The sequence below is a fragment of the Pan paniscus genome, chromosome 13 (genome assembly GCF_029289425.2).
Source record: "Pan paniscus chromosome 13, NHGRI_mPanPan1-v2.0_pri, whole genome shotgun sequence".
Taxonomy (NCBI): Eukaryota; Metazoa; Chordata; class Mammalia; order Primates; family Hominidae; genus Pan; species Pan paniscus.
The window spans coordinates 134,829,917-134,856,461 of record NC_073262.2 but is presented as its reverse complement, the minus strand read 5'-3'; the positions used below and the strand labels follow the sequence as shown (position 1 = coordinate 134,856,461).

The window sequence follows — 26,545 nt, the reverse complement described above, 5'->3', positions numbered from 1 at the left end:
ATTAGGACTTCGGAGGGTTTTCTTTCCACTTAAAAGGAAAATGTTTTTCTCTCTCAAGTCAGCATGGTGTAAATGAAGGCAAAGTGAACACAGGGCAATTTGAATTTCTTGCATATAAGCAACTCACTTAACCTTTAGGGGCTTCAGCTCTCTAACTGATAAATTGAGAAGGCCAATAGAGACAGATATCCAAAGCCATTTTCAGCAGTAAGACTCTGATTCTGAGACATGCCAACAGATCTTTATCTATCAATAATCTGAGATCATTCTTCTATTTTGACAACTATACCCTATCCTCATATGAGCTGGGATCACCTGACAGTCTTCTATAGTTTTTACAGTATTTCATATATTTAATTCAACTGAACTTTGCAACAAACTGGTGGGGTGAAGTCTCTAAAACGTTATGACAGAAACTTTCCTGTGATGTGCTTCAGCAGCCATTGGTTGGTTATTCTAGAAGTTAGAAAAAGAAGAGAATCAAACAGAGGAAGACAAACCCATCACTAAATGTTTTAATTTATATAGATGTATATTCATTCACTAATTTTTTGTAAATGTAAGGCTTTCAAAAAGGGAATGCTAACCGGAATTCTACGTAGTCTTTTCTGAATAAACTACACTCACAATTCACTGTTCATACGTTACCATTTGATTTCTTTAAAAAGAATGAGAATTTAGACATTTATGAAGCAATTTGAATACAGAATGCTTAATGGATTTTGTAATTATCCCCTGTTTTACAACTGAATTTTTAAAGACTTATCCTTATCCAGGTCTTTCCAAAACATTTAACTTAGTTTTTATAAAAACAACAGCTTCTTTTTTATGTTCGTATTTGATCGGTTTCCCTGATATTTAGTTAAACTGCATAATTACAACAAGTACAACTGGCCTAGCCAGGTTTGAGAATACACATACCACTCCCCTGGTGGGGGCCAAGGGAGAAGGCAGTACTAGACAGCCGGTGCCACCTACTGCATCACTGATCACTGCGTTTTACAGAGGGAAGGATGAGCACTGGCTGAGATATTGTGGGGCTGGACTAGAGCTGGGGGAGGGAGGCCAGGGATAGAGAGACAGATTTTGGCTCGTTAGCATCCAGTTAGTAGTTAGAATCACAAGAGGTCACTCAGGGTGGGAGTATGGATACAGAAAGAACAAAGGTTGGGTAGATCCCAGGGAATGCCAACCCTAAAGTGGTGGACAGAAGAGGCTTCTGCAAAGGGGGCCAGCAGGACATTACTGGAGATGTACAAAGAGAAACAGAGAACCAGGAGGTGGGTTTCAAAGGGGCTGGTGCAGGTCAGAAGTCTAAGAAGCAAGAACTGTAAAGTGTCCTTGGACTTGACAATCAGGCAGCCACCTGTAAATGAGAAACAGAGTGTGTTCACACTCCCATGAATGATTTCTTAAAGGAAGGAAAGTAGGTATTCTGTAATCCCCTATGCCTTTAGTTTCTCTTCCACCATGTCTGCTGTCTTCTTCAGCATCCGCTCTGCCTCTCGTCTCCCTGTCAGCATTCTCACGCAGACAGGCCTGCTCAGGCTGCCCGAGCCCAGGCTGGGGAAGGAGGAGCAGGAGCAGGAGGCTACCCTGACTCTGCCACACACAGGCAGGACAGGTCATCCACTGGTCCCAATGGCAGCCACTTCTCCCTAGGCCCAGGGCAGCACCTATTTGCAATGCCTGCTTAGAAGCATTTGTGCAAGTCTGTTGCAAAAGGGAGGATAAAATCAGAACTTCAATCAGAAGGCTTTGCAAGGCCTTTCAGATTTCTCCCGGCTGACAGGCTCAGGGAAAGAAGTCTGCATGAGGCGGTCTGGTGAACAGTTCCACGCTCCTACCCACCTCATTTCAGACACGTGGAAACTTCCCAGAGCACACAACAAGCAAGGAAGGAGTGTTTGGGTGAGAAATATAAATGAAGGAGAAAAAAAGTCCATAATACAAAACATAGTATCTCCTCTGTAATATACTGACAAGCAATGAAAAAAGAAATCCTGGGTCCTAACAGTTACCGACTCTCAGATATGGAAATTCAAGCAGGTTTAAGTGACAGCTACCTAAGTCCCAGAGGGCTGCCAGCAAGGCTGTGAGACTTCAGAGTTATCAATAACAATCCAGGCCAATGTGTTCTTCAATAGCCAGTGTTCTACAGCAGGGGTCCCCAACTGCTGGGCCATGGGCCATACTGGTCCATGACCTGTTAGGAACCAGGCCGCACAGCAGGAGGTGAGCAGTGAGTGAGTATGACCACCTGAGCTCTGCCTCCTGTCAGGTCAGTGGCAGCATTAGATTCTCATAGGAGCTCAAACTCGATTGTGAACTGTGCATCCAAGGGATCTAGGCTACATGTTCCTTATGAGAATCTAACTAAGGCCTGATGATCTGAAGTGGAAGTTTCATCCCGAAACCATCCCCCACCCCTGGTCTGTGGAAAAATTGTCTTCCACGAAACTGGGCCCTGGTGCCCAAAACAATGGGACCGCTGTTCTACAGTCTCCTCAGTTCTCTGCATCTTCAGATATTAATCTGGAATTTGTAAACAAATAACTCTTTTTTGGGAGATGAGGTATAAGGAGAAATACTTTTTTTCCAAGCCTTCGTATCAGATACTGGTCAGCTGCCTCCTAAATTTCCGTGTCTCCTATTCTTGCCTCCATTAAAGAATAGGTTTGAGTAGACACCTGAGGTGAGGATCACAGACTGGACACAGCCTTACCAGGGAAGACCAGCTGGGGGTTTTGGTCAGAGCCACCCACACAGACCCACTCTTTGCCTTGGCTCATGTCATTAGGCCTCGTGTACCTGTGGAATCATACAAAATACAGAATATTTTGCATAATATCCTGTATTTGGAGAGTGAATGGGAGTTAGTTCCTGCCGGCCTCAGAGAACATGATTTTAGTGTGGTGCCTGGAGCAAAGAGAAGGAAGGAAGAGTCTAAGCCTGCCAAGCTGCCCTCATCCACGCTGGGTTCAGGCACGAGTCAAATCTGTTGGCTACACTAAAAAAACATGTACTGACCTGATCCAAACGAAGTGCGCCGTCCACAAAGCGCTGCTGGCGTAACTGCTTGGCAATTCCGTGGAGATTCAAGACGGCCTGGTGTACCTCCTCGCTGCTATGCTCTGGGGAAATGGGGGGCAGCTCTTTTGCAGGGATTTTCTCAGTTGAGCTTTCAATCATGCTCTGTGCATGCTCGTAGCTAAGTTTGGTGCAGGAACGGATGATGGTCCGGCCAAACCATTCATCAAGGATCTGCAAAGATGGACAGATTACAAGGGAATTGTGAGGACAAATGTTTTTGAGGTTTTTCTTCCTTCAGCCATTCATCCATACACGTTCAACAAAGATTTATTGAGCACTGACTGTGTGCTCGGAATGGTGGCAGGTTCAGGCTAGGCACCCAGATGAATCAGAGATGGAAGCTGCTGCCCTCAGGGAGCTTAGTCTCCACCTGGCGTGGAATTAATCCAATGGGCACTGGACACCTATGGACGGTCCCCAAGCACACCAGTGGCACAGGCAAGGCATGCTGGAGGCTTTTTCATTAGTTTCGGTGAGTGGGCATCAATGTCGACACTGAGGGGAGTAGAGGAGAGAGCTGCCAACAATGTGGCAGACAGGGACTCTGCAGGCTTGGGAACAGCTCGGATGTGGAGTGAGGGAGAAGGGGAAGGTGGGGCCACTGACAGAAAGAGTGAACACAGGTGGAGAAGCAGGATGAGGCTAGAAAGAGAAAACCCATTCCGACTTTTCCATTTGGGGCACATATGTAGAGACAGAAGTCTAGAACAGGCTTCTCAATCTTGGCACTGTTGGGCTGAATAATTCCTTGTTGGCCAGGGGGCTGAACTGTATATTATAAAATGTTCAGCAGTATCCCTGGCCTCTATCCACTGGATGTCAGGAGCACCTCTCCCTACCAAGTTGATAATCAAAAATGTCTCCAGACATGGCCAAATGTCTTCTGGGGGAAAGCTGGCCCAGGCTGAGAACCACTGGGCTTGAAGGAGATATACCCAAGTTTAGTGGTGGTGCCAGCCGAGCGGTGGGATTAGCACTGAGGTGCATTTTATTATTTTCACTTTTATGTATTTTGTATAATAAATATGTATTACTTTTAAAACAAAAAAAGGACATTAAAACATTCTGGGGACTCCTAGGTCTGAGGTTCAGGGAGAGGTGGAGGTGGGGGAGCTGGCAGGCATTCGGATGTGGGCCTGGGCCGTTTGGAGGTGGAAGGATCTATGGAAGAAAGGGCGGTTGGGGGAGGCGGCTGCTTGGCCTGACACCTCCTTCACGTTAAGGGGAGAAGAGAAGCCAGGGAATGACAACAGTAGAAAAAACAAGAGAGCTGAGAGAGACAGGACAAAAAGCAGGAGTGACCGATGTTAGGAAAAGCAGGAGAAAAGAGCTTTAAGAAAGGGGACTCAAAGACAACACAGGGCACTCAGAGAGCAATTGCTATGAGACAGGCATTGTTCACACTCTCCACATGGCAACTATTTAATTCTCATAACAATGCTACGAGGTAGGAATTTTGCTATCCTCTTCTTCAGTTGAGGAAACTAAGACATAGAGAAATTAAGGAATTTGCCCAAGGTCACACTGCTAGAGACTGGCAAAGCTGGGAACTGAACCCAAGCAGTCCAGCCCTAGAGTCTCTCTAAACCGCAAGTGTATGTCCAATGCCACTTGGATGTCAAGGAGGAGAAAACAAAGACAAGCTCCTGGCATTGAGCATTTGCTGGCTGGTGGTGTTTATGAAGGCTATTTTAGGAAAATATAGGACAGGGGCAGAGTCACACTGCAAAGGTTTAAGGCATGTACTGCAAATGGGTTCTGGAGACGCTGTGAGGAGGGCTCTAGCTCTTCTTACTCCCAGGGCAGCCAGAGCTTCGGCCTCCCATCAGCCTCATGCACACGTCCCCGGTGCTACTCAAACAGCAACATCTTCTGTGTGTGACATGACATGAAAAAACCTGGGAAGCACCAGGTTAAGGATAGGTGGGGGCATCGGAAGCGGAGGCAATGCAACCAGTGTGGATGACCACTTCCAAAAGAACAGGAGGGAAGGAGCGCTTTGGAATGAGCAGAACAGAGGGCTGTGTGGCAGTTGTAGGGTAAAGAAGAGAAACCAGCACTGAAGGAAGACTGAAGACACAAGAGAACAAAAGGGATCTTGGGCCAAATGGAGGCCATCCATCCTGGACAGAGGAAGCCCAGCCTGGTGGGGAGGAAGGAAGGAAGGAAAGGGCAGGAGACCCTGAGGGGAAGAAGAGGGAAGCTGAGAGCATGACTATCACAGAACCCCAATCTATGTAGTTGAGCATGAGGCAAAGTACAAAGGAGGCTAGGTGGAGTCTGAGGGCCTGAGGAGAATGGAAAAGCTCTGGATAAATGCGTGGAAGTGTATTTTCTGTGCAAGAAAAGGGAGGGAGCACCAGTCAAGAGTAGAACATTTTACCTTTTAACCTGGGCTTGCAGACATCCCCCTTGCCTTGCTCTTCACCAGCCAACCCTTCTGTTCACAAGCTCTCAGACAATGCTTTCCGAAAAAGCCAGTTGAAGAGTATGTAGGCATTCCCCATGGGGAAGGACTGAGCCCAGCCCAGGTGCTGTTCACACCACAAAGCCTCCAGGGAATACAGCTTCTGCCCTGGAAGGCTGGAGAGACCACTTTGGTACCTTCACCCTCCCTTAAAGGAAGAATCAATACTCTTGAAAAATGGCAGCCATGGGGTAGAGGAAAAGAATGGTGGCAACTACTCACATTTTTATCTAGAGCAAAGTCTTATAAGAATCTTGAATCTGTAATCACTGACTTTAACTTTTCTTTTAAAAAAATCCTGAAACTATTCTTTCCATATTATTCCAAGAACTACCACTATCCAAAGATATAAGGGATTCAAATAATCTCACAAATCTACCACTGTGGCAAGCAGGTCTGAATTTGGCTCTCAGGAAGCATGTGTGTGCTGTGGGCAAAAGCAACTGTAGAGTCAATTCCAGGTACCACCTGACAGTCCCAGTGGGGAGTGCCACGTGCAGGTCTCCAGAAGAGTCTGAAGAGCCCCTTTTAGGCTCAGCCAGGCTTGTCCTCTTCGCACATCCACATTTCCTGAAGAGCTGCTCCAGCCTCCTCTGGAATGACAGGGCCATGACCTCTTCATTCTTGTGGTCTCAAGGGTTTCCCCTGGTGATTTAGCTTGCTTCCTTTTCTACATTTCATTCCAAACCCAGTCACTCCTCCTGTGCATCTACATTGGGCTGTACAGTCTGCCTTCAGCATGCTCAGGGAACGTCAGTTTCAGTTCTATTCCACGGTTCTCTTTCACATTTCACAAGTGGTCTGGAGGTTCCCTCCAGCATCCAGCATTCAGGTCACAGGGTCTGCAGCCTCCCAGGGTCTGCGGTCTTTTTCCCTAGTGAATGCTCCAGCACAGGGCAACCACTGCACCCTGATTGGGCATTTGCTTTCACATAAGCCATGGGTCAAGAACTGCTTTCAAAATCTAGTGAATTTTGGCCAAGCACGGTGGCTCATGCCTGCAATCCCAGCACTTTGGGAAGTCAAGGCGGGTGGACTGCTTGATGTCAGGAGTTTGACATCCTGGCCTGGCCAACACAATGGAACCCCGCTTCCACAAAAAAACAAAAACAAAAACAAAAATTAGCCGGGCATGGTAGTGCGCACCTATAATCCCAACTACTCAGAAAGGTGAGGCATGAGAATTGCTTGAGTCTGGGAGGTGTTGGTTGCAGCGAGCCGAAGTTGCGCCACTGCACTCCAGCTTGGGCGACACAGTGAGACTCGGTCTCAAAAAAACAAAACAAACAGAAAAAAACTTAGTGAATGCTCCAGGCCCTCCTCCCTGAAATATTTATGCATAAAACGTAGCAGCAAGTTCCACGAGGTTCTCAGACACCCCTGTACCCTGCAGGCCCACGTCTCCTGGCTCTAAGCACATCTCTGTAGCTCCTTCTCACCCCTCTGATTGCTGGCCCTGACCAGGAGCCACTTGGAATCCTGAGGTATTCCTAAAATTGATTACCTGAGACTTGCCCAAAGCAGCAGCTTGTCACTCTTTACCTAAGCCTGCTCACCGCCTATGCTGGCATTGGCTACCAGTTCATTTGAGCTCCTTTTTTTTTTCCTTAATGGGCACCTCTACTTTGTTTCCTTATCAGTCAAGATAGATAAGATGTCCCTTCCTAACAGCACATAGGAACACCACCAAATTGGAGACTGCAGTGCTGATGATCACTTTCCCATAGCTGTTTTGCTTCACTTCAGTCGTCTTCCTTAACGCCTGCAACCCTGAAAATCCATCCCAACCTTCTCTTTAAATACACGAAGGGCTGAGGTAGAAGCTTGAAGAGCCATCAGGAACTTCCTGCTCAGGCACAGGGACCTCTGGCAGCTGAATCTACTCTGCCTTAACACAGTCCAGTGCTTCTGAGAGTCACACCTGACATGTACTAAAAAATGACGAGGCCAGGGAAAGAAGGCCTGAAACCATCTTCTGCAGACGCCAAGCAGAAAAGAAAGGAGTCTGTTGTTGTCTGACACAGAGAAAGGCAGCAAGAAAGCAAAGATCCAAATGGAGGGGGTCCTCGGAATAGCCAACCTCACAGTATGTAAGGCAGGCCTCTCTGTATGGAACACCTCATTACTTTCCAATTTGGAAACTGGATTCACATCAATGCCCAGTGCATAACCAAAGCCAGTGGCAGAAGACAAAAGGACAGAGTTTTTCATGGAAAAAGTAGAAACAGCAGGGGGAGCTTCAGAAACAAAACACTTCATAAAGAAGATCATGTCTTTCCTCTTTCCTTTTTTTTTTTTTTTTTTTTGAGACAGAGTCTCGCTCTGTCACTCTGTCACCAGGCTGGAGTGCAGTGGCACAATCTGGGCTCACTGCAACCTCCGCCTCCCGGGTCCAAGTGATTCTCCTGCCTTAGCCTCCTGAGTAGCTGGGACTACAGGCACATGCCACCATGCCCGGCTCATTTTCTGTATTTTTAGTAGAGACGGGGTTTCACCATGTTGGCCAGGATGGTCTCTAACTCCAGATCTCGTGATCCGCCCGCTTTGGCCTCCCAAAGTGCTGGGATTACAGGCATGAGCCACCACGCCTGGCCCCTCTTTTCTTTCTTAATCACAGGATTTGGGTCACTCTTCTGTAGGCAGGTGAGTTTACTGCACATACTCTGGAATACCACTGTTCAGAATGTCAAATTAAATACAGTGCCAACGCTGAAGGCGTATTACTGGGAAAAAACTACTGAAAAAGGAGTACATAATTATGTACTACAGCACTGTAATTCAAGGCCTACCTACTGTACTAAGTAAGACCGGAAGTAGTCTAACACTCGGAGTATTCTTAAACCTACTACTTCTAAAATCTCCTTAACACATCTGGGAGGAGTGCATTGTTCAGCCCATTTTACAGTTGAGAAAACAGGCCAGGAACTTGTCAAAAGTCATACAAACTCCTAAGTGGCGGCCAAGACCAGATCCAGTTAAAGACAGACCCAAAATCTAGTGTTACTTTTATTCCATTTCAGGTGAAGGTCATAAATTAGACAGAGGCAGATGATGAAGTAAAATAAACCAAGTATGTCTCAAACACACATCAACTTTCTATATTGATACAGAAGTATGACCACTTCCTTTGAAAATTATTCAGTTCCATTCAAATGTATCTTTAAATTTATCCTCTGAAAAATGTCAGCACCTCATTAAGATGTATCTCTGGCTGAAAAAACTGCAAGTGGGGTTAATTTATAATCTTAAATAATTAGGTACAAAATCACTTTTGCAGGAGCTCCGGGCTTCCGTATGCAAAATATTTTGTTCAAAAAAATATGAGGAAGAAAGAAACCTTTTCCTGATTGGAACAAAACCAGGCTGTTTGGAGTGACGGAGGGTGGGAGGGAGGCGGAGTGGATTTTGGCTGCTTCTTAGAGCTACGAAAACAGGGCAATCATCCTTAGTAGGGGCAGCCCGGCAGTGAGAAAAGTCAAAGGTGCCAAGAAGCAAGTGTCTGAAAAGGACTAGGCAGAGAGAGGACGGGCTGGAAGAGAGCAGAGAGAGGCAGGTCATGCCTGTGGTGGAAAGGACGCAAACTTGCTAGGGAAGGTCCTAGTAACTGCAGAGGACAGAGGCAGTGGGGTGGCTAGAGCAAACAAGAGGCTACTCCACAAGCCCCAGTCCTCACACTAGGGCCACCATCACTGAGCAAAGCTCAGGCTTCCCCTGAAAAAGGAAGAGACGAACACAGTAAGATTAAGGCGTGAATATCTAGACTGAAGCACCATTGCACACAATCCACTTATACACCCAGCAGAATGCTCGCTTTCTCTTCACAGGTGGCTCACTGCAACTTCTGCCTCCTGGGTTCAAGCAATTCTCCTGCCTCAGCCTCCCAAGTAGCTGGGACTACAGGTGCCCACCACCATGCCTGGCTAATTTTTGTATTTTTAGTAGAGACGGGGTTTCACCATGTTGGCCAAGCTGGTCTTGAACTCCTGACCTCAGGTGATCTGCCCACCTCAGCCTCCCTAAGTGCTGAGATTAAAGGTATGAGCCACCATGCCCAGCCAAATATTTATTTATTTATTCATTCATTTATATTTTAGAAACAGGGTCTCGATCTGTTCTCAATCTGATCAAGTGATCCTCCTGCCTCAGCCTCCTAAGTAGCGGCAAGGCAGAGAGAAATTTTGATGTGGAAAGGGGGACCTCAGCAGTTGAAGTTGGCTAGCCTCTCTCGTTTCCAAGAAGGAGAAATGAAAGGTACTTGGGAGAATGATGGGTCTTAAAGGAAAGAGGAGTGGAAAGCAAGGTTGAGGTTGGAACCGAAGAAAAAAGGCTTGGAACCTAGTGACGAATAAAAGGATTCCCAAGTAGCACTGAAAGTTCAGCTGAGAAAGCCCCAACTGGTACACAACATAGTTCTACAATGTCCAATTCTCAGAATGGAATGAGTTAAGCAGGGAGGAAAAGATCTGCTCAGCTACAAGAAAGGGGCAGAGGCTTGAAGGATATGAGAAGATGGCAGGTGGGGAAACTCAACCTTGACTGATGTCAGGTCCCTGGAGCTGGGGAGGGGGCCTGCAGCACAGCAGAGAGCTCAGTTACACATAAAAGGCAGCTTCTCTCCTGTGAGCAGCAATGCTCCAGGACATGAGAGGAGACGCTGGTTGCAGGAAGACTCTGGAGTCCATGCATTTCCAGCACAGAAGACAGGCAGAAAAGAACAAGGAAAAAGTTACCATTGTAAGGGCGTTTTATCTTTTATTGTGAATGAGAGATTGGAAAGTTTTAATGGAGAGACAAGGCTTAAGATTCAGAAGGATCACTCTGACAGCTGTATGCAGAGGAGATGACGTGGGGCAAGAGCAGAGGCTGCAAGGACAGTCAGGAGGCCACTGTATTTGTCAAGGTGAGAGAGAATAGCTTGGACGCAGGTATTAGTGCCGGTAGTTAAGGAAGGGGGCTGATTCTGGAGGCATTCAGAAAGCAAAGCAGCGATGACACACTGGCAGACTGGATGCAGATGTAGCATGAGAGAAAGACCAAAGTCAAGAATGACCCTGTGGTTTTTGACCTAAGTAAATGGCTGAAATAGGCGACTTCCATAGTACACTCCAGGTCCTGACTAATCCTGTACAGCACACAGCAGGGATGTCACAGGAGATGCAAACTGAGGACAGCTAATAAATTGTGAGACCCTTCTTTTATTATTCTGATCTTTGGCCCTAAGATTCTAAGGTTCTAAGGTCTAAGGACTTAGTTACTAAGTCAGAGAATAAGACTCTCACAACCAACATGTGAGAAATATGCTAAAAATAAATTATTCAGCGTTTATTGACCTAAAAGCCTGAGCACTAGCTTAATGAATGCATACATGTCCAAGATTTTCTTGTGAGTGTTTAAAAAAAAATTTAGTAGGCGTTAAGAAAACGTTGGAACAGTCTTTCTATAGCTGACCATGCCTGCTCCAGAAAGTAAGCCATTCCAATAGACTAAGGAAAAATATACAGCTTTCTCCACTTCAACTCCAGGTGAGACTGGTGGCTACGCAGCAGCTGTGGCATGATGCTGTTGGCCCTGCTCTGACTCCTTCTAAGTCCAAACCTTTACGCCAAGAGAAGTCACCACTGCATGCAAAACCAGCCTCAGACTTTGGCCACACAGGCTTCGGAGATCCTCCTCTTCATCACTGGGTTCTTGATGCAGGGCTACCCCTTGCCCGTTGGCCTTCTCTGGCTCCCTGACCCTCCCATCTGGTTCTGAACTTTGTTCCCCCAGCCCTTGCTAAACTCAAGCTTTCCTTGCCAGTGTCTTGAGGAAGGACCATCCCTTGGATGTGAGTCTGGAATCTGACCTCTCATTTCATGCATCTTGATTGTGGGTAAGAGATACTCATCCCAGGACTAACCAACCAGGTCTACCTCTCATGTGGTCGCTTGGTCTGGGCAGGGTGTTTGGATAACCACAGTACAAGGAGTGTGGTTAGTGGGCTTTGCCCTACAACTCTGTCTCTAGTCCAAACTCTCATTACTTCCGATCTGGCTTGGTTTGCACTGAGGCCCACAGCCCCTCCTGGATCCTGTGCCTACTTCACACCTGCTCTCTAGTCCCTAATGCCAGTGGCCTGGGCACCAGACACTACCTCCAACAGAAACCCCAGAGGCCAACTGAGTTACAGAGTTTGCCACTTTCTAGTGCTTCTTTTATGACCCTCATATTTTAGAAGCTCATTAGATTGGGCAGCTTTTTATTTCTTGGGTCTGACTTTGGCAGGCAAAATTCAGACTCAAAGTTCTTTTCTGTTGACTCAAGTTAGCTTTCTTCTATGGGCTTTTATTTTCTGTTTAGTTAAACTTTCACGAAAATAAGCATTTATAAAAATATAAAAGCTACACATGTTTTCAAAAAACATTAGAAAATACAAAAAAGTAGAAAAAATTACTCATAGTTTTACTACCCAAACATAACCGCTATTGGCATTCGATTTTATTTCCTACTGGTCTTTTTCCATTCATTTTTTCCCCTATGCATGCTCCCACCCCCACCAAAATATGATTGCTGGCATACTGTCCTCATAATTCCTTCTTTGTTTTCAGATAGCGTTTGCCTCTTAACTCTTAAAAAAATCTTTAAAAGGGTCCTTTTTTTTATTAACCCGATATTTAAGAGCCATAAAAACCAAATATAATGTGTATAACTTGTTTTGATCCCAATTCAGGAAAATCTATGGGAGAAAGCAAGGAAATCTATTACGGACTGGGTTCAGAATGACACCAAGGCATTAGTAGTCACTGTTAGGTGTGCTAATGGCACTGTGGTATATAAGAAAATGTCCAAAATTTTTTCAGCTTCATACTAAAATATGTATGAGCGAAATGACGTGTCTGTGGTTTGTTTTAAAACACTCTGTCTTGATAGTTGAATCTGGGAAGTGGGGAGGATGGGTTTATTGTGCCCTTTACTTTCATGTATGTTTGAAATTTTTCACAATAAAAATATTAAAGTATACATAGTTCAAATAGTTTTAAAGTATTGTTATGAAAAACAGCAGCCCCCATCCCTCTCTGTTACTTCCCAAGAGTAACTACTTTTACCTCTTTTAAAAGAGTATTTGGATATTAACTTTCTATATAACCTGTCTGCTACTTCCTGATTTTTTTTAGGCATTATTTGCAAACTTTTCACTACAGAAGATAATTTATTTTTTCTTCCATACACACTCCCTCCCCCACCATGCCCACATAACTATTCTAGTCCTTAATCCTAATACATGACAATGATCAGAATTCATTTTATCAATCTACTATTATGATTACATAAATACTAAGTGTTACTTTTCTTTTCTATACAACTTTTTATTCTCACTGGAATTAATAACTGTCTTTTTATTTGCTTGGTTTTTCTGTGTGCTATGTATATTAATCTACCCCAAACTTTCCACCAACTGTCCATTTGGTTCTCAAGGTATGGTCCATGTACCCCTAGGGATCCCTGAGACCCTTCCAGGAATCCAGGAGGTTAAAACTATTTTCATAAAAATACTAAGGCAGTGTTTGTCCTTTCCACGTGCTGACATTTACACTGGTGGCACAAAAGCCCTCGTGGGTAAAGCGGCTGCCTTGGTGCAAATCCGACAATGGCACCCAGCACACCTGTGGCTATTGCACTCCAATACCTCATACTCGTATCGAACAACCGAATGCTCTGGACAGAGGAGTAAAAATTATTAATTTTATGATGTCTCAACCCTTGATTGCTTGTCTTTTTCACTTTTGCTGCATGTAGAGGTACGCTGGTGGTCTTGAGGAAAAGCATTTACATAACTGAGTTGTGAAGTGAACTGATTGCTCATTTTATGGAACACCATTTTTACTTGAAGGAACAACTGACACACAAACTATAGTTTAGACTTGGGTATTTTGGGGAGATGAGAGAGCACACTCTCTGGTGTCTGTTTTTTATTTTTTTTCATCCACACAAGGTCTCATTATGTTGCCCAGGCTGTGCAATCCTCTTGCCTCAGCCTCCCAAAGTGCTGGGATTGCGTGGCGTGATCATGACTCACTGCAGCCTTGACTTCCCAGGCTTAGGTGATCCTCCCACCTGAACCTCCTGAGTAGCTGGGACTATAGGCGCATGCCACCACATCTGGCTAATTTTTGTGTTTTTAGTAGAGACAGGGTTTCAATATGTTGCCCAAGCTGATCTCGAACTCCTGGGGTCAAGCAATCTGCCCGCTTCGGCCTCCCAAAGTGTTGGGACTACAGGCGTGAGCCACTGTGCCTGGCACAACCAACTTTTGAGAAACTATTAAAGTTTGGTGTAGTACAAAAATGAATAGCCACAATTATCTGAAAAAGTTATTAAAATGCTCCTTTCTTTTCCAGCTACATATCTACACATCAACCAAAACAACTGATTCTAACAGACAGAATGTAGAAGCCCATGAGAGGATCCAGCTTAGCGTCCTCTTCTTTTTCTTTTTCTTTTATTTTTTTCAGACGGAGTTTCACTCTTACTGCCCAAGCTGGAGTGCAATGGCACGATCTCAGCTCACCGCAACCTCCACCTCCCGGGTTCAAGTGATTCTCCTGCCTCAGCCTCCCAAGTGGCTGAGATTATAGGTGCCCGCCACCAGGCCCAGCTAATTTTTTGTATTTTTAGTAGAGATGGGGTTTCACCATGTTGGCCAGGCTGGTCTTGAACTCCTGACCTCAAGCGATCTACCTGCCTCGGCCTGCCAAAGTGCTACGATAACAGGCATGAGCCACCACACCTGGCACTTAGCATCTTCTTTAAGACAGACCTGAAGGACAGTGTAGTAGTTGTGACAGGGATACTGACTATCTGGCCCTTTACAGGAAAAGTCTGCCAGCCCTGATCTAAGTGATTCCTTCACTTCTTTCCTGTATTGGATTATCTGCTTCCTGCGTCCCATGTCTTCCTCTTTCTTCATTTACTCCTCCTTCATTTTGGTGAAGCACATCTTCTGGTGGCTTTCTGAGAAAGGGTGTATGAGATGGACATTTTTGTTGAAGCCTTGTATGTCTGAAAATGTCCTTTCCTACCCTTTTTATTGATAGCTTCGTTGGGTACAGAATTTTGGCATGGAGATCACAGTCCTTCAGAAATTAGAAAGCTTTGCTTCACTGTCATCTAATTTCTAGGGTTGTGGTAGAAAAGTCTGAAGTTATTCTGATTTCCGATTTTATCGTATGTCTTTTCTTTGTCCACAGTGTTCTGAAATTTTATAATGATGTGTCTTGATGATGTGCCTCCACCCCTGTGCTAGGCAGTGTGCCCTTTCAATATGGAAAATCACATCTTCCAGGAATGGGGCATTTCCTAAAATTATTTTGTTGATCATTTCTTTTCCTCTGTTTACTTTGTTCTCTATTTCTGGAACGGTCATTGAACAGATATTGTATATCTTGGACTAGTCTTCTAATTTTTTGTCTTTTCTATCTCTTTTTGGGACAGCTCCTCAACTTTACCTTTCAGTAGGAATCTTGAATCTTTAATTCTTCTAACCTGTGTTTAATTCCCAAGAGCTCTTTTTTTCCCTCCAAATGTTTCCTTTTTAAAGTATCAAGATTTTGTGATACAGCTACCTTCTTTTTTAAAAAAATTCCCTAAAGATGTAAGTGATAATTTCTTTTCCCTGCTAGTGTGTTTTGTTCTAGTTACTTTTTCCTGTTTACTTCATTTTCTGTTTGTTTACTTCTTTCCTGTTTTGTTTGTACTCCAGTTGAATTACACATATACTTAAGAGCCCTAGGGCTAAGTGTAAACTCTGGACAGGGTTTCATCAAAGTAAAATAAAGCTATTGTTGAATCAATGCATTAGTAATAGCCTCCCTATTTCACATTAGAAGCTTCCCTCAGGTTGTCTCTTCATATATGGAAATGAAATCCTAAAAAGCTCTGATTGTGTGGGTGAAGCTTATTGTCTGTAAGCTTTACTGTAGGGAAAGACAGCTGGGCTGCTGATTGGGAAACTCTTAAGGTTAGTATCTTTATGTTTTTATTCCTCACTATTCAGAGTCCTCAGAGATTTTCCCATGTCCCGACTCATGGATATAGGCCTGGCGACCAGAATTCTGGGGCTGGCAGCAAAAAGAAAGCTGACACTCTTAACGTTCAGTACGCCAACATTCACTCAATCTCCCCCCAAGGTGTCACTGCCATCAAGCATGTTTGATGTCCTCTAGTTCAGACACCTCTTACTTTACCCTGTCTAGAGAACACATTTCTGATCTTCCACTAAGTTATAGGAGGGGCAATTTTTAAAAATAAACTTTCAATACTGTTGTTAGCCTCACTCTCCCCCACCCCTCCCCCACTTTCTAGAATTATCTGGTACTGTCAATTTCTGAATTGTTTAGGGTTCTGCTGCATAAACTGGGTTGTTTCTTGGCTTTCTCTATTGCTGGCTCAGGATTCAGCTTTCTCAGGACTGCTAAGTCAGTTACACTCAGCCATCTGCTACCCAGATTCCAAAATTTTGTTGCTGTTGTCTCCTCTCCCACTCTCTTTGTCCTTGTGGGTTTATGTCTTAAAAAAAAATCCTTTTACTGTTGTTTTAGTGAGGTTTTGGGAGGGAATGAAAGTAAATGTGGGTATTTGATCCTCTATCTTTATTTGGAACCTCTTTATAATTAAATATCTTTTTTTACTTCCATTTAATATTACAGTATAAACACTTCCCATGTTCTTCCATGGTCTCTGTCAACAACTTTAATAACTGCATATATTCCACTGAGAAGGCACCAGGGCTTACTTAATCATGACCCTACTTCTGAATGTTTGGAGTTGTTACATTTGCAGGGAGGGGACTAGTTTCTCTTTCATGTATCTCTCTCCTGCCGTTCCCTATGATACGCATAGGCACATCCCGACGACAGGCACAGACATCTTTTTCCTTATGCCTAGAAACCCCTGCTGACATCCTTCTCTCCTCTGTTCTTGGTCTGTGGTTTCACCACCTTGTGCCTTGATTATAGCACTACCTTGCTAATTCATCTTCACGGCTCCAATCATCCAGCATGACGATGCACCACTGACCTTTCTACAATCAGCTTTCTCATGACACTTCAGAGGAACCCTAACACCTACAATTCATTTGTGATTCTCCAGTTTGATTTCACCCCACCTATGTAAACTGCCCACTTTACCTAACGTCCTCCTCCAAACAGGCTCTGCTCTCCTAACTGCAGGCTGGGCTGCCCCTCCTGCCTTTGCCAATCCTCATTCAATCCCACTTACACCCTGTCTCCTGCATAAGCCTCCCCGGCATCACTCTGCTTACTCAATTTCTTCCTTCACCTGATAACAGACAAGAAACCTGTTCTAAGTGCTTAAGGTCAGTCTTGGCTTCTAAGTGGGGCCAACGGCTCTTCCGAGGCAGGGACTCCGACATTTCTCTATGATGGCTACTCCATACCTCCCTTGTCTTACCACCATGGCACCCAAGCCAGTGCCAGGCACATGGTGAGTGCTTCATGACTCATGGAACAGAAAAGAGGTAAGTGGAGAAAGAAAACGTGTAAGTTGTTACCTTGCCCTCTGGAGTCAGTGTCCAGATCACAGAGAAGGTCAGCTTGTCGGACATGGGGTTGAGGCTGCACAGCTCCTCACACAGCAGCCTGGGAAGCATGGGGACCACCTGTAAATAGAGCACAGGCCCATGAGCACCTTTCTTCAACCCACTTAGGAGAAGCCCAGTGGGCAGAGTTTTGGTGAACAGCTTCAGCTTTTCCAGAGCAAGCTGAAGATGGAGGTGGCTCTGTTCCCAAAGACTCTGCAGAAAGACCACACTATTGTATACTTTTCCATGCGCCTCTAGAGTCAAATAGGAATGTGAGCTGGGAAAGTGAGGAGAACTGGTAAGGGAAGACAAAAGTACAATGCAAGCAATGTAAAATAGCTACATTGTATTATCTACTAAACCTGAAGCTCCAGACTCAAGAAGTACTTGTGCTTTTGGATATAAGCACTCCAGTTGAATTATACATATACTTAAGAGCCCAAGGGTTGAGTGTAAACTCTGGACAGGGTTTTGTTAAAGTAAAATAAGCTATTGTTATTGTTGAATCAATGTTTTAGTAACTGAATATACCGTAATTTACCAAATTACATGTTGGAACATTAAGAGACTACTTCAATAAAATATCACTAGAGTGATAAAACAGAAAGGATCATACATCCAGGTTTCCTAGATAAACATTGTGATCAACTAGTTATCCATTTTCCCATTTTTTAAGCCTAAATTATTTCTTCTCCTTATTGATCTTTCTGTTCCATAATAAACTGAGTCAACGGTATATACTCTTTAATTAAAAACTGTTTTTCAGCTTACTTTCAAATGATGACTTGCAGTTGTCCCAAAATATTACTTGTTTTTTTTCTACTATTCCAAAGATGAAATGAATATCTCTATCTGTATCTCCTGAAAATACTTCAAAAACTCTCTCCCATCTACCACTATCTGTTCCTTTTCCCATATTTTTCTTCATTAATGGCAGGACCATCCATCCCACCTCTCTAACTAAAAACATCAGCAGTACTAGCCATTTACTCAACACACTTACTATGGCCCACTTTGGCTTGCAGTGTTGAGCATGGATAACACTGTAACCCCATGCTAGGTAACTGAGAAGTGATAGGCAAAGGGTGGCCATGCTGTAATTGAGGGACATTCAGCAAACTATGTTTCTTTACGGGCAGAAACAGAACAAACCCCAGCGGCTTCTTATTCTGCGTGAAGTATCTGCAACTGTACTCTACTTTAGTACAGTAAATATCTTTGGTATGGAATAGTAAATTCTAGAACTCATGGCCCACACCAGTAACAAATAATTGGCAATTGTTTGGTATTTCTAAAGAACGTCATGTCTTTTAACATCTGTATGAAACCTAATGACTACCTGATAACTTTGGTAACAACTTTTCCTAACAGCCTTCGCTAACAGCTTTTACAGACAACTACCTTTGAAATTTTTTTCTTGCCATTACTTTTGCACCATCAGTTCAGACAATACTATATTTTCTTTGCTAACTTATTTTGTGATGCATTAGAATGTAATCCAAATATTTAACATTTTCTTGTATATGTCAAGTGTTTTATAAAATGATACATCTTCACCTGTTTAAAAATAGTGCACAAAATGGAGAAAGCTTCAAGATGATACCATCTCATGGTTGAATGATAAAGATTTCACCTACTCAGCCTTTGGGCTATCCTAGGGACTGAATTGGCACCCTCCCCCCGCCCCCCTGCAGTTATATGTTGAAGCCCTAACCCCCAGTGTGACCGTATATAGAGACAGGGTCTTTCAGAGGTAAGTAAGGTTAAATGAGGACACGGGGTGGTGCCCTGGTCAAATAGGACTGGTGACTTTATAAGACGAGAAAGAGACACAAGTCTCTCTCTGCATGAGTAGGCACAGAGAAAAGGCCGTGTGAGGACACAGCCATATACAAATCAAGAAGAGACCATCACCAGGAACCGAATTGGCTAGCATCTTGATATGGGATTCTGGCCTCCAAAACTGGGAGAAAATAAATCTCTGTTGTTTAAGCTATGGCATGTTACTATAGGAGCCTGAGCTAAGACAGACTACATCAAGTTTGCTGGGTATGCATTCTTGTGTTCTCCTCTGGGCTGCATTAACAGTTCGTTCTATCAACTGTATTTTGGTAACTGGCTGCTCAGCCACCCAGCATGCTTGTTGCAATGACATCAGTCCAGGGCTTAATGCCTTTTGTACAGATAGTTAGTGTGTCTTCTAAGTGTTCACGGCAGTATCTTACTTTAAGTCACAAAGCTGAGCATCTGACAATGCATTATAATTCCTAACTTCATATTTAGTGTTTGTCAAAGGAAAGTCATTATAACTTGGGCCAGAACTAGACCCTGGAACAGAAAGAAAACACTGATGGAAAAACTAGTGAAATCCAAATAAAGTAAAGAGCTTAGCTAATAGTAATATTCCAATGTCAGTTTCTGAGTTAGGACACATGAAGCGTAGTCACGTAAGATGTTAACATGGAGGAACCGGGTATGGGACCACTCTTTACTACCCTTGCAACTTCTCTGTCAACTGCAAGCATTCCAAAATAAATGAGCTTATTAAAAACAAAGTCACTGTTTTCATTAATTGGTGTGTGTTACACATTTAAATATGAAATAAATGAATGCTAATTATCTAGTGAAAACCTGATTTGTTTCTATATGTTGGAATTTGGGGTTCAGATATTATTTGCAAAAAGGGCCTCACCACTTAAAAAAATACAACAAGGTCTAAAGACCTTTTTACAGTGAGTGAAGTGCAGACTCAGCAGCAGCATGGTGCAGGAAAGACAGCAAAGGCTCTGCCACCTGAGAGACTTGGGAGCTAATCCTGGGCCCACCGCTTCTTGTACAATTTGGGCAAGTTAGTAAAATTTTGAGTCTTGGTCTTCTTATTGGTAGAACAATACTGAAGATGCTCAGTGAAAGTCAGCTCACTGGCCAGCCCACGGTATCCAAGGTGCACTGTCACCAGGCTCAAGCATCCCCTTCAGCCTTGTGCCCTGGCCCTCTCCCGGGGCACTGGCAACACCAGTCACACGGGCCTTCCCACGGCACCCCCTTCACCTGTCTGTGTGCTGCTCCAGCTCTTGCTTGTGCTGGTCCCTCTTTCTGGAACACCTTTCTGGACATTTTACATCTGGCAAACTCTTGTACATCCTTTCAGATTCAGCTCATTGCCACTGCTAAAAGGTTTATCCAAAATCCCCCAGGCAGAGTGTGTGCTGTGTTTTACACACCTCCCCTGTTCTTTCAAAGAGGATTTGGGGCCATCCTACACAGTCAGCCACTTACTCCATCCTCCCTGCTCTTCTGCTGCATTTACAACACTGTCCTAATTGCTTCTTCAGGTGCCTTGAGTGCCACAGACACTGAAACCTCAGGAGCAAGGGCCAGGCCTCACTCCTGTCTCTCTCTACACCTGATGCATGGTAGGCACTTCCAGTGTGTAGACAACTGACTGGCTTCTGCCCAGGAGATGGACCACCTCTTTTTTTCTATGTTTACTGCATCACATAAAACATTTTATGAAATATACTAGAGACTTATATTTAAACATCTTGACAAAAAAAACTTCATAAACAACTAGTATTTTAAGTATAAGTTACACTGTTTTGGCTACTAACCTAAAACTTACCAGCACATGCAGTGGTTGTGCAGGCTATAAAAACTGTGTGGTATCCTATATCTTATACAGAAGACATTTTATTAATCACACTGCAATGGTCAGTTACCAATCTAAGTGCTCATGAAAAAGGTGAACTTTAAAACTTTTTGGTTAGTATAATTATATTTAATTTTTAAGAAGTATTTTTTATAAAAGACATTTACCAGGTCTTAAAGCAGAATTCAGACGAAATTCTCATAGAAAACAGTCTTTAGGTATATATAGTTTTGTAAATAGATGGTTACTCCTCTATGTTTCAAAGGAAAAGGAATTAAGAGGTTACAATCACATTTGTGGTTTGGCACATCACGGCCTCTCATAAATGGGGCCTAATTCCTGCCAGGGTCACTGTGAATGTGCTCTCCCACAACCCCAGGCACAGCAGGATCCCTGTGGAGGAGGGCTGGAAAGGAGACGCAGGCAGCCCCTTCTGATCAGCTGCTTTCTCAAATCCAAGTCCCATTATGTCAGGGGGAGACCCACCTGGACCATGGCGCAACAGTCCATGCACCCAGGTCAGCTACATGAGGCCTGCAATGGTTCCTGAGAGCCTCTGGGTCAGGGTGATAAGTGTGGAACACCATGTCTGACTGGAAAAGACAGGTCTCTCCAGGAGCTGGGAAACTCCTGGCTATCATTAGAACTGTGCAAATGTTCATACATTCCCTGACCCCTTGATCCTTTTCCCCAGTCTTATCCTGTCTTGTCCTCATTAACTTTGCTATGCAGTGTGAACCACATGGATAATTTCTTCAAGGTTCTTTATTTCCCTCACTTCTACTATCCCAGCTCCACAAACCCTATGATCGATCTTATAATCGCCCTTTCCTACTTCTGCAAGTCCTCACTGAGCAGTGACAGAGAAAACTGCTGGGCCGTGTGGAGGTGAGTTGCTAAGCTGTCTTAGTTCTTACCTCCATGAGGGTTGGCAGGCCTTTCACCTGTCTTTGTTAGCTCCTTCCCCACGCCCCTCAGAAGAGGTCCCAAAATGTTACTATTCTCCTCAGACCTCTTACCTGACTGCCTTCCCAATCTTTCTCAGCAGAAAACCTCAACTCTTCTTCACAGAGAAAACTGAGATCATCAGACTCAATCTGTTGCAAGCAACCTTCCAGCTCTTTCCTTTGGCCAATTTCTCCCAGGCCCACTCACTTTACATGTGTGCCCTCGTCTCCTGCCATCTCACAACGAGTGTCTTCCCTGTCCAAGGTCTGGCCATCTGGCCTTGTGACTCCACATTCCTCTACAATGCCCTCTGGATACCATGAACTGGATGTCCCATGAATATTTCAAACTCCACATGGAGAAGACAAAGTTCAGCATTTTCCTCCCTTCTTTACCTGTTCCACTGACTACATTTCCTACCTCTGTTAAGAGCAGTGCTCTGTCCCAAGTTAAATAAGCAAGGAAGCAAACAACCACCCCTCCCTCAAAACCACCAAAAATCAAAACACCACACCCATGTCTCCCCACACTCCTCACCCCTGTCCCCAGAACACAGCTGGGGATTTGCCTGTGATTCTTCACTCTCCTCTCTCTCCCTTCTACATCCAATCACTTCCCAAGCCTAGATCTGACATTCTAACGCTCTCAAATGAGTCTTTTCCTCTCCTCCTTCCACTGTTCAAGTGTGGATATGTCTCTCTTCCTCTCTCAGGATAAAAACCAGTGACAATTCTGAAGTAGAAATTATTCTAGATAAGACTTGTTTATTCTCCAGACTTCTGCATCTTCTTACTAATCTCCACTCAATGATAATCTGCAATTCCATTTATGTTAGGACACACTGGCTTTACCTTCCCAATAGCTAAGGAGCTGAATTTAGTAAATGGACTTTTGCATGTCCTGTGGATGAAGGAGGGCCTAGAGGGTTCCATGGGGCCAAAAGGTTTTTGGAAAAGCCTGCACCCTCAATGTTCAGTGGCTAAGGTCACAGGTGGCCAAGAGTTCCCCACAGGGAAGCGGGAGAAGGACCCTATCTCCGAGGGGACAGCAAAGATAACAGTGGGAAGCTAACTTCTCCATTTTCCCTGCCCTTTGCTTCTCCCTACTTCTTCTTGTGTGATATGCATTGCCAGAATTGGGAAGAAACTACAATTTGAAGTAACTGAAATGCTGCTTGTTCAGAATGTCCATTTGGCACTAGGCTGAAGACATCTATTGTCCTAGTTCTCCTGGGGTCCAGTTAGACATTACCACATTGGTAAACTCTCATAAGATTTTGTGAGCAAAGATCTCTGTGTTGGGGTAGTTATTCAGAGCCTCAAGAGGATATGACTGGGGGAAAGGGCCCAGGTACTGATGACAATTTTCCTGCCTCTGGCCTCACTATCCTTCAACCACACAGTTGCTAAGGTGATTTTCTATCTTGGTGGAAGGAGACCGTATCACTTCCCTACTTGCCCTCAACATCTGAGCTCCTTCGCCTACCACTCCAGGCTTCTCTTTGTAACCTCATCCGTGGCTCTCTCTACAACTCACACCCCAAGAATTCCAAACTACATACTGCTCCTTGAATGTTCTGTGCTTTTTCTAGCCTCTGCCTGGAATGCCCTCTCTGCCCATTTTTGTCTATCTAGAAATTTTCTACTCAAAATGTGAAACACTGTTCAAAACACGATTGCTTTGTGAAGCCTTCTTGGACCTTGCAGAAGCTCCTCTCCCACCACCAGCCCAGGCAGATACAACCCCTCTCTCTTCTCTAACACCTCCTCACCTTTGGGGCACTTCTGTACCTGAAGGTAGCCTGATGCATTGCAAGTGTTTGCTACCTGTCCACCTCCTCTGCTTCCCCAGGGCAAGACCAGAATCTGTCTCATCTTTACATCCCTCGAACATGACACACAGCTGGTACTCAATAAATACCAAGTGGAGGAAGACTGATAAGCACTTCAGGCAGCAGAAAAGGAAACGGGGCTTGAAGGATGCTAAGTCCTCTTAAGCATGCTTTGGGGCCAGGACCAAAGTTGAGTCAGGGCAGAGCTTAAGAGCTGGCCGTGGAGAAAAGGGATAGTGATGATAGGACACTGACTTTCTAAGCATTCTGGACCAGGTCTTGAGAGAGTAGAGAGAAATTTATCATTTGGGTAAATACACCACTGCCCAAGGCAGCTGGGTGGGGGTACCAACAAGACTATAAAACCTTATATTAGCCTCAGAGAGCAGAAACATCTGCTAAAGCCACAGCGGGCAGGCTGGCCAAGTTCAGCAGCAGGTTAGCCAGGACAGCCCTGTGACCAACACAAAGGGCCACAGAAGGGAAGAATCAATCATTCAGGCAAGGAGGAGCAGGAAGGACTAGCAGTGATGTGGGAGCCAGATGCCCACAAGCCAAGTCATAGGGGCTTCTCCACTACCTGGAGAGGTTGCAGGGCCTCTTCTGCCCCTTTCAGCCCAGGCCTTTGCTGGCTCCCCACCCACACTCCCTCAGGCCTTCAGTGCGATAACCCATTGGCCATCGCAGCCCATATCTGCAGTCTGAGAATTGGTGACTTTTCCCCCTTTTCTCCGAGGACTTCGAGGTTTTAACAACAAGGTACACTCAGCTAGCTCCCTACTTACACACTGAAATAACTTAAAGGAAATAGATTAATTCACTTGCCAGCCAGCATCTCTGTTTAAAGAGTTTTCTTTTCCATATCAACACTTCCATGAATTCAGAATTTGATCAACTCTTTGCTACACAGTTTGACGTTAACAAAACATCAACACTCTGACAACCTGCTGGTGTCAGAAAGAAACATCTTAAAACTCTTTGGACTCTACATTAAGACAGGCTTCCAATCCCAATCTTTGATCTCTATTATAAAGCAGTACCAATAAAATATCGTAGAGATTTATGGGCGAACTTTCACTTGAGCTGTTTCGCACCTAAAATAACATGAATGCTTGGGCCAATAGGCAGAAAATTTAGGTTTAGGTTTCAACTGTTTAGGTTTTCTTTTACTTTTAAAGCTTAATTTGCTTATTTTCTAAAATTACTTTAAACTTTGCAATTACATTATATTTATCTCCCAGAGAAGACAGTTGAGAGGCATTAACTGAGCAAATGTTGTGTCCTTCTGAGAAAGACAGACCAAAATTCAGGTGGGCAGGTGTCCCCTATATAACGGAATCATCTTTTGTCAAAAAGTTTTTTCCTGATATTTAAATGGACACTACCTAAATTTATATTTCCACCTGATTATACCCTATTGTTAACAAGAATAACCAAATATACTTATTACTGTGAGCAAAATCTCAACAAAAAGAATTTCATTTAAAGTCAGTGAGGTGGTATTTGGACCCAAGACCTGTTACACTGTATACTGCCCTACTCCATGGGTTAATCCCCCAATTAGAGTTTAGATAATGAGCTAAGATTGCAGTTCTGGCATCAGTCACTTACAGATCTGAATGAAATCAGTGCCACATTCCCTATAGATGGGAAACGAACTGGAACCCCAGCCCCCCTTCCCCTGTGTGATGAAGCTGGGAGAAATGATTGTGCCAAGTGAGAAAGCAGAGAATCTGGAGGGCGGAAACACAGCTCATCCAGCTTTTCAGAAGACCTTTATAGGCAAAGTAAAGTGAAAACAGCAGAAAAGTTCCTGGACACAGTCCTTTAAGAAACAAAACCGAGTAGGAAGAAAGGTCAGAGCAGCGGTTCAAAGGAATCAGAGCGCACAGCTGCTGCTGTCCAAGGTTGCGGGCCGGCGCCACTTGTGCCTGCCAAGCTGGAGGCAGTGCCGGGCAGCAGAGGCGTGCAGGCCCTTCCTCCACCCAGCTCCCCACTTTCACAACTCAGCAGCAGAGCCCCAACTCTGTAGTCCCACAGAGAAATTCTAGAACTGTGACAAACACAAAACCAAAGGAAACAGAAAAGGAAACATGCTTAATTACTTAACCCAATTTGATTTTTTCATTTTCTGATTTTGAAAAGTAATTCCTGGTTATAAAAGGAGAGCGCAGCAGCTGGTGCATGGCCGTGGCTTCATGGCCATGGGGGTCAGGGAGGAAGCCCCGTGTACTCAAGAGAGATACTTGTGGGTCAGAAGTTTGCACTGCATTCTCTTAAGCTGCCTATACCTGCTCAGAGCTTGGACTCAGGTGTCATAGACATTGTGAGGGGTTGGGGGGCAAAGACAGGTTCTTAAACATTGCATTTAGGCTTAGGCCAGCCACAGAGGTCAGGGAGGGACACAGTACGTTTGACACAAGCAAAGTCTGGTACGGAATTCCCCCTGCTCAGATGAGGACACAGCTAACTATTCTCACTAATTGGTCACTGAAGGTGCTGGGTCTTTCAGGCATCACTGTGCATTGAGATTACCTATTGCCCATGACACAGTTACCTGGAATGGGGTTTTGATGATCACACAGCTTCTGACTCAGAATTTCCTGGCTCTGATCAACTCTGTCTTCCTCTCTATTCACTATTCTCACTTCTGGGATGGCAGAAAACACGTACATGGTGGTTCTGATCACCTAATGTGAATGGTAGGCAAAGCTGTACTTCTGAAGAAATCGGCTGTACAAGTCTCCTGGAGCAGGTGGAGCTAGGGTTTTGCTCAAATATTCTAGGTTTCAGTGATCCAGAGAGTACTGTCCTGGGGCAGGGGAGAGGAGGTGCCAGGTCTTCCTAGGTAGGGCCTCCACATATTGAAGGCGGCTATGGCAGATAACAGCTCTGGCTTTCCTTTGGGACAAGAGAGCCCATCTAGGCCAGCTCCCTTTGTAGCAGGAGCAAAGGGTCTCAGACAAGGTGATTTCCACC

The 26,545-nt window shown here is 44.5% G+C and overlaps 1 protein-coding gene across 3 annotated transcripts in view; it reads right to left on the bottom strand.

Moving 5' to 3' along the window:
- The window catches only part of DIS3L2 (DIS3 like 3'-5' exoribonuclease 2), a 368,917-nt gene that overhangs the window by 71,863 nt on the left and 270,509 nt on the right, over window positions 1-26,545 (bottom strand). For all 3 annotated transcript variants that reach the window (XM_063595621.1, XM_003821873.5, XM_063595620.1), the window contains exons 12-13: window positions 17,109-17,216; window positions 3,031-3,264 (exon numbers count right to left, since the gene is read on the bottom strand). In XM_063595621.1, coding sequence (XP_063451691.1) covers window positions 3,031-3,264; window positions 17,109-17,216 — 342 coding nt within the window. The remainder of the gene's footprint in view (window positions 1-3,030; window positions 3,265-17,108; window positions 17,217-26,545) is intronic.